At 34.3% G+C, this 9186-nt stretch overlaps 1 protein-coding gene across 1 annotated transcript; it reads left to right on the top strand.

Moving 5' to 3' along the window:
- The first annotated feature begins 213 nt into the window (after positions 1-213).
- Positions 214-6421, top strand: LOC131151376 (uncharacterized). The gene is made up of 5 exons (XM_058102621.1): positions 214-340; positions 3519-3921; positions 4983-5158; positions 5820-5953; positions 6065-6421. Exons 1-5 carry the CDS (start codon positions 214-216, stop codon positions 6419-6421), a joined length of 1197 nt encoding a protein of 398 aa, XP_057958604.1.
- Positions 6422-9186: the final 2765 nt, after the last annotated feature.

Here is a 9186-nt window from a genome sequence, read left to right as displayed (position 1 = left end):
AGCTCCTAATCAGCAGCAAGAACCCAAGCTTTAAGCTCCTTCTCAATTTATTCCATTCCAACATCAGTTCACTACTTTCAATAATGATATGCATGTAGGAATTCAGTCTCTTCAGGAGAGCTTTGCCTCGCTTTAGCCTACTTGTTCCTCACTTGACCAATGAGTTAGTCATATGGACATCATCAAGCTAGTTCCTCACGGAAAGTAGATCCTATGGACATTAGCTCTGCACCTCCCAGTGATGATGCATCTGATGAGGACTCTGAGGAAGATGAAAGTGATGATGAAAGCACTGAAGAAAATGCAAATGATGCAGCTGATGACGATGCAACTGATGATGGTTCATATATCATTTTGTTGTTTTTTGTGTTGTGTATCTCAATTATCTATTCGTATTTGCTTTGAACTTCAGTTTTCTATTTTTTATTACTTTGGTTTGTATCTCCAAATGTTTTTGACACTGTATACACCTCTGGACAAATATGATTATTTTTTATTTTATTTTTTTGTGTGATATTTTGTGACTACATTTGCTTTGCTTTGTTACTTTTCTCTTTTTGATTGATGTCCAAAAGGGGGAGAAAGTATAAGCAAAATTGAGATAAATAGCAAAATTGAGGAGATAAAATGCAAAGTTGAGAAATTTGAGCAAAATTAAGATAAAGCCGAAAAAGACTATGAGACGTGATATGATGTTGCTAATACTGATATGATGACATGAACTATGATGCACTGATACTTGATTGATGTATAGATCTTGAAAAATGAACTTACATGGTTGAATCTTGAACTATTTGATCATATGAATGATTTTTTTTTTCTCAAAACACTGTTAAAAATATGCTTATTGTAAAGGGGAGCCTTATTAAGGTTCACTCACTTTTTCTTTGTATTTGTCATCATAAAAAAATGGGGAGATAGTTGGCCTAAAAAGGCTTAAGAATCTTGTTTTGATGATAACAAATCAAGGGAATTTAACATGTTTTGGTAAAAGTGATGATGTTTCAAGAATCAAGGTTTAGAGTTCAAGATCAAGTGATCACAAGTGTTATTGAAAGTCTATATTCCAAAGACAAGTGATCAAAACAAAGTTCAAAAGATCAAAGATTGACAAATTTTATGAAAGTTTAAAGACTATTGAAGCTCAAGGTCAGGATGGACTCAAAGAAAGACATACATGAAGACTTAATGTTTAGAAAGTTTTTAAGTCTTAAAGGAGTCTTATGTAAGTACTTTATTTTACATCAATATGGATGCATTGAAACTCATTAGGATTTATTATTGACTTAGAGACAAAATTTTGAAAACTCCAGAAAATATTTTCAAAAGTATGGAAACAATTTCGCAAAAAAAATATATATATATATCTTTTGGAAACAAAATGGCAAAACATGAATTTTTGTCTGTCCAGACGACTGACCCATTCTGGTCAGGAAATTGACAATTTATGCTTAATTAATTTTGAGAGACAAAAAAGGCCCAGTCGACTAACCCCCGTGAGTCCAGACGACTAACCCCATTTTGACTTTGATATTTCACTGAATTTTCAAAACCCAGGCGATTGACCCCGGGAAGTGACTGAACTTCATAACAGCTATTTTTTAATAGCTAAGAAAAGTTTCCAAATTAGATTTTTCAGACCCCAATTTTGTAAAAACTTGGGAAAAACTCCAAGCAACTTGGAGAATAATAAAATTATACTTTTTCTATCTATAAATACATGTTAAACCCAAGAATCAAAGACAACTACATACAATCAGCAATCAAAGTCTATAATTCTCATACTCTTCAAAAGCTCTCTTGCTCACACATTCTTGTTGAAGTATTACTCAATTTCTGCTAATACGACCACATGGTTCTTGTCCTCTTGCAGAGAATTTTCAAATCCAAAGAAGAACCTGGTGATTAATTTCTTGAGCTTCAAATCCTTTCTTTATTGATATTTAAATTGAAGTATATTAGTTGTGCTTAAACTTGTACTAATCAGATCTATTTTGAGAGTGTCTTTGTACAAAAGAATTTTTATTATTCTTGTTGTCTTTGATGGTTCATGATTGTTGAATCGTTGGATTACCAAGCATGGGGCATCACTTGGAGAGGAGGGCTCTATTCTACTTGAAGGAGTGTGTAAACAGTTTGCTCCATCTAGTTAAAGGAGTGGTATAGTGCAATCCTTTGGTGGTGTACCTAAGGCGAGGACGTAGGAGGGTATAGCTGAACCTCGTAAAAATCTTGGTGCCACTCTCTTCCCTATTCTCTTTAAATTTCAACACATATAAACTACATGGATGCTTATTTAAATTGCTGGAAATTATTTTGTGATAGGGAATTCCGAAAACCTTAAATAAAAGGGTGTACATTGATTGAATCTTGCGGAAAACTTCTAAGGGAGTACGTTCATTATACAGGTCATTCATCAGCTACAGCTCAACATCAAAAGACTAAGTCTTGGAAGCTTGGTGAAATTGTTATAGTATTTCATATTATGTAGCTTATCTTGATTGATTGAATTGAATTATAGAGTTTTGGTTTAATTTTCCAAAAGAAGTATTAAAAAACTTGAAAAGCATTCAAATTGATATACTTATCCATAAAGATTTAAATTAAATTTTTTCTTGGCTGATTTTGTGAATTGAAAATCAAACGATACATGTGTGATTGCTAAATCCGAAAATTAGTTGAGAAAGAGTTTATAAAAGGAGTTTCAAAAAAAAAATTAAATCCCAATTCATCCCCCTTTTTAGGAGTGCACCTTACTTTTCAATACAACAATTCAATAACTGAACTTCCAACTCAAGAACTAAATTAACAACAAACTGAACTAACAACTAAACTCCCAAATTAACAATTAACCGAACTAACAACACAAGAACAAAATTATAACTGTAAGCTACTACTGCCACTAACCGAGATTTGCTGCTACTACTAACTTCTGTCACCAACTGCTTGCTGCTGCTAACTGCTGCATGAGATGAGCTGCTGCTACTGCTACTATGCTATTGTTGGTGTTATGTGAGATGCTTGCTATAATTCATAATATGCCCCCTCAAGCTGGACAGTGTATGTTGAGCACGCCCAATTTGGCAAGTAAATAATGAAAAGAATCAGAAGACAAAGCTTTGATAAAGAAGTCTACCAGTTGATGACATAAAGGCACATAAAGCAAATGAAGAAAACCGGACTGAACATGACCCAAACTAAACGGCACTCATCTCACGCAACAAATAGCAGCAACAGCTCTCAGTTAGCTGCAGTAGCGGCTTCTAGTTATGATTTAGTTCTTGTGTTGTTAGTTCAGTTAATTGTTAATTTAGTTCTTCAGTTGGTAGTTCATTTGTTAGTTCAATTAGTTGTTATTTAAGTTCTTGAGTTGGTAGTTCAGTTATTGAATTATTGTATATAAATACCCTGTTGTAGGCTACTTTTCGTGTGAATAAAGTTGAAGTACTTTCATAAATTTAATATGGTATTAGAGCAATTTTAAAGTGTTTTCTCTCAAGCTTCTATAATGGCTGAAGCTCCAATTCCCTCTTCTCCTTCCACATATGTCATTCCACCTTCTTATTCTTCATTAACCATTGATGATTTTGTCAATCCATATCATCTTAGTAATTCAGACGATCCTGGCGTTTTTCTTGTTTCTCATGTCTTGACCAGAGATAACTATCATACATGGAGTCGATCGATGCTCACTTCTTTGAATGCAAAGAATAAGATAACTTTCATTGATGGATCCCTCCCTCAACCACCAATTTCTGATTCTCTTCACTATCCATGGAGCCACTGTAATAGCATGGTTGTGGCATGGCTTCTCAATTCAATTTATAAGGAGATTGTAGCCAGTGTCATCTATGCGACCACTACTCGTGCAATTTGGTTGGATCTTCATGATCGTTTCTCTCATAGCAACGTTCCTCGCATGTTTGAACTCAAGAAAGCTATCTCATATTTATCTCAAGTTCAATTTTCTATTACTCAGTATTATACTTAGTTGAAGGGCTATTGGGATGAACTTTAAAGCTATCATCCTTCTCCCTTCGCTTCATGATTTGCTTCTTCTTCTTTTTTTCCTCTTTTAAGTCTGCTAATAATTCTCTCTACAATGTTTGTCCAATGGCTAAGCAACATTGCTTGCCTTTTCCTTCAAGCACTTTAGTGACTACATTTAGTTTTTAAATTGTTTATGCTGATATTTGGGGCCCTTTTTCTGTGGGTACCTTACAAGGATTTCGTTATTTTCTTTTCATTGTAGATGATTTCTCTCGATGTACATGGATTTTTTTAATAAAGAATAAAAGTGTGACAGGTATGCTCCTACAGAATTTTTGTTATTCTTGTTGAAAATCAATTTCATACCTCTGTCAAAATTCTTCGCACTGATAATTGGCAGGAATTTCTTATGTCTGATTTTCTTGTTTCAAAAGGAATCATCCGCCAATGCACTTGTGTTGCTACACCTCATCAAAATTCAGTTGTTGAATGAAAGCACAAACATCTACTTAATGTTGTCAGTTCTCTTTGATTTCAAACTCACCTTCCTTTACCCTTTTGGGCAGATTGTATCCTTATTGCAACCTATCTTGTAAACCGAATGCCTACTCCTCTTTTTTCTAACAAATCCCCTTTTGAAGTTCACTTTTCTAAACTTCCTTCTTGTAAACATTTACGTGTATTTGGCTATTTTTATTTTTCATTAAATTTATCATCCTCTCGTAACAAGTTTGATTCTTGAGTTCTGAAGTGTGTATTTCTTAGTTATCCTTTTGCTATCAAAGGTTACCGATTTTTTGATCTTTCCTCTCATGATTTTTTTATTTCACAAGATGTTATTTTTCATGAAACACACTTTCTTTTTCATCTCTTTCTTTTAATTTTCTCACCTATGCGTCTTATTTTCTTTCTTTTTCTTTAGTTCTTCCATGTCCTTTTGATGATATTTATTTTCCTTTTCCATCAAACACTTTTGTTTCTCCTTCACACAGTCTGGCTTCTCCATCTAACTTTACTTCTAATGATTCTAATATTCTAGTTTCTGTTCCTCCTTGTCATTCTACTCGTATTCGTCATCCTCCATCATATTTACGTGATTACCACTATAATCTGGCCAATGTTTCACAACCCGGCAAGTCTGTTCTTCATTTCTCTCGGCCTTCTTCAGGTATGCCCTATGATCTTAGTTCAGTTCTTTCATATTCTTCCCTATCTCCTACCAATCACTCTTTTTTTTTTTCTTAATGTTTCTTCCACTGAGGAACCACAGTTCTGCCATGAAGTTGTTAAGTTTTCTCATTGTAGAGATGCTATAGCTACTAAACTTGAGACTCTTGAAGAAAACCATACATAGACTATCACTGCCTTGCATCCAACACATCAACGTATTGGCTATAAATGAGTACATCGGATTAAATATCATTTAGATGGTTCAATTGAACATTATAAAGCCCTTTTAGTAGCCAAAGGATATACTCAACATGAAGGCCTAAATTACATTGAAACTTTTTCACCGTTTGCTAAGCTTACTAGTGTTTGGTGTTTACTTGCTATTATTGCCTCCCAGAATCTCTTTATTCACCATTTTTATGTGAATAATTCTTTTCTTCATGGTGATTTTTCTGAGGACGTGTATATAAAGCTTCTTCTTGGATTTGCAGCTTAGGGGGCCAATATGGTTTGTAGATTAACTAAAAGCTTTTATATTTTAAAGCAAGCTTCACGTCAATGGTTTTCCAAGCTTACTTCAGCACTTTTCTCTTTTGGATTCACTTAATCGAAGATTGATTTTTGCTTCTTTACTCTTGTTGATAGTGCTGATTTTACAGTTCTTATCATCTATGTTAATGACATTGTAGTTGCTAGTTCTAATATGTCTTGCATTACTGCTATTAAATCTTTTCTTGATGAGAAGTTTAAGATTAAGGAACTCGGCTCCTTGTGTTATTTCTTAGGTTTGGAGGTGGCTTGTTCTTCAAAGGGTATTTCTCTTTGTTAGCAGAAATATGCCTTAGACATTCTACGAGATTTAGGTCTTTTAGGATGTAAACCAATTGCTTTTCCAATGGTGTAGAATCTCAAACTTTCCAATGAAGATGGTGAGTTACTTGCTAGTCCATTACCTTATAGAAGGCTCGTTGGTCACCTGCTATATCTTACTATCACTCGACCTAACTTGACATACAGTGTTCAAGTTCTAAGCCAGTTTATGGCCAATCCACGTACTCCTCATTTCGAAGCTGCTGAACGTGTCCTACGTTATCTTAAATCTAGTCCTGGTCATGGATTGTTCTTCTCAAATAGCTCAAGTTTTCAACTTAGTGCCTTCACTGACTCAAATTGGGCCAGCTGCTCTGCAAATCGAAGATTTTTTATTGGTTTTTGTATCTTTCTTGGTTCATCTCTCATTTCCTGGCTTTCTAAAGGTTGAGCCTTTATCTAACCCAAAAATGAAAAAAAAAATGGTTAGAATAGATCTAAAAAGAAAATAGAAAGAGAATAAACAAAGAGAAAGTGAGAAGAATTGAAGAGGGATAGGGAAGTTCACCAGGGTTTGTTATGGGTAGCAGAAGCCATCGGAGAAGGTGTGACCACAATGGTGGCTGTCTAGAGTGAGTTAAAAGAGAGAGAGAGAGAGAGAGAGAGAGAGATAGACGGAGAGAGAGTGAGTGAGCTGAGTGAGTAGGGAGAGAGTCAGGGGTGGGATGAGAGAGAGGTAAGAGAATTAGAGAGGGAAAAGGAAAATTCAAGAGAACTTGGGGAAGGGGAAGAAAAAAAAAAAGGAACAAAAGAAAAGGAAGAAAAAAAAGGAACAAAATTATATATATTAACTTTTCAAAAAAAAAAAATAATAAGTGGCACATGTGTCACCATCTAACAGTGACACGTGCCATAACCACGACCACATGCTTGGGGGTGATGTGGCCCAATCCTGACCATCCAAATTGTTTTTACTCTAGACAACTAGATCGCTACCACATTAGCGATCCATTCCCAATCCCCAATGCCTATCACTTTCTACTATATGGCGAGTGACACCACATTGACATCACCCTGCCATGTGGCAACCCTTTGATTTTTAGAAAAAAAAAAAAACCAAAAGCACTGCCTACTACCACATGTCGCTATAGATGGCTAATGTGTGGTAGCACAATCCTATCTATTAATTTAGGTGTAATCCCAAGAGGGGGGTCAATTAGGTATTTAAAAATTATTTAAAATTATTTAATCACTTAATCCCTATTTTAATATTTAACAAAATAATCACAAGTTAGGGAATTCTTAGATTTCAATTTGTTAAGCTATCTAATGAATTTAATTTAAATTAATATCTTAATAAACTCAATGATACCCAAATAAGTCTCAAGTGCTCGTAATATTTAACAACATACAAACGTGCAAGATTGACAATGAAACGCAAGCGGAAATTAAAGGAGATGAGGGAAGAGAGATACAAACGTAGATTTTTACGAGGTTCAACCAACCCAGTCTACATCCTTGCCTTGAGCAACCCACTAAAGGATTCCACTAATCCCACTCCTTTAACTGGGATGGAGTTTCCCGTTATAATCCGCTGCTTACAAGAGGTGTAACTTCCTCCTCACTCCGGTTCAAAAACCTGAATAGTCAATACAATAAAAAATGATTACAATTTTCTTCAAAACTCAAATGCTTCTTAACAAGCTAATGAGTACAATTGAAATCCTAATACATACTCAGATGATATATCATGAAGCTCAATGAGTGTATGTGATATGGTCAATAAAGTCTTTTATTAATTTTTGTATAAATATCGATATCACTATTATGCTTCAAAGATTGAATCTAACTAATTAATCTTTGTAAAATTATATGTAAATCAGTTTGGCTCCAAAGATCTAAATAAATCAGTTTTGTTCCAAATATCTAATCCACAATATGATCTTTATAAAAATATTTGAAGGACAAATTTGCTTCAAAGATCTAATCAAATATGTTTTGCAATAAATGATCTAAGATGAAAATTTTGGATAAAAGTGAATACTTTCAAATATTTAAACTTTCATAAACCTTTTAAAGGTTTGTTTTTCACATAAAAAAATATATATGAAGAACTCAAGTTCTTGCTCTCAAGAAATATTTAACAATATGATTATGAGAGTACAAAACTTTGAGAATAAAGATCAATATATCAAAAACGATACTTTTTTCACCAAACCTCAATACCCAAGTTGTTTGCAAAAGATTTGAATGAATGCCCTTTGATGCACAAAATGCCCAAAATTTATGTGAATGCTTTGGAGTGCAGGCAAGAAGTTTGTAATACGTTCAAGGCTCTCAAGATGTATGCAAAAAGTGATGCTCTAGGGTTTATAGCTTATGCTTATAAGTGCTCTCGGTATTTGATCAAATTTTGGTCGTTGGATCATTTAAAATAAACAGTTTCTGTCCGTGTCCATGTTGAAATGTTGTTATGCACCGCGAGCTTTGTTGACAAGTGGATACATTCGTCGATGAGTGTTTAACACTCATTCATCAATGAGAGGACTATCTAAAATTTTTGAGCTCTTGGTAATTTCTCATTGACGAGAACAAAACATTTGTCACCTAGTGGCCTTCATGTGTTCGTCAACGAGGCCATTGGGTTTGTTGACAAGCTGCCTTATTTACCCCAAGTCAAACTAGGATAAGTAAGTGTAAATTTTCATATAATGCATGTATGCTAAGGTCCATCTATATGCTATTTTGCGCTTCCAACTATATCATGTGAGATATGTAAATACAATCAAATACTAAATACCCAATACAATTGAAAAACTTGAAGCTTGCTTCTTCCTTTTGCTCTCCTAATTCCATGGAGTGTGCCAGGTTGTATATGCTTTTATTTCCTCATGGCCTCCATGACTTCCTTACCTTCTGTGCATGCTATGTAATGATCCTGTTCACAATCTCAATGCACAGGTAAAATACTATGTGATTTGTCATTATCAAAATAGGATTGGACTCATAGAGTCAACAATCTCCCCCTTTTTGATGATGACAAATACACAAGCAAAAATTTTAGGTTTAGTCTAAACAGGCTCCCCCTAAGAATATGCATGGTGAACAGTGGCACAAATTAATCCAAACAATATGTAGAATAAAGACAATAAACTTTTCAGGATTGTAATTTGAACCACTTATTCTCCCTTTGTCTTGAATATTACTGTGAAATAT

The sequence above is a fragment of the Malania oleifera genome, chromosome 3, assembly GCF_029873635.1.
Source record: "Malania oleifera isolate guangnan ecotype guangnan chromosome 3, ASM2987363v1, whole genome shotgun sequence".
Classification (NCBI taxonomy): Eukaryota; Viridiplantae; Streptophyta; class Magnoliopsida; order Santalales; family Ximeniaceae; genus Malania; species Malania oleifera.
Note: the sequence above shows the minus strand (reverse complement) of the source record. Positions and strands in the feature narration are given on the sequence as shown.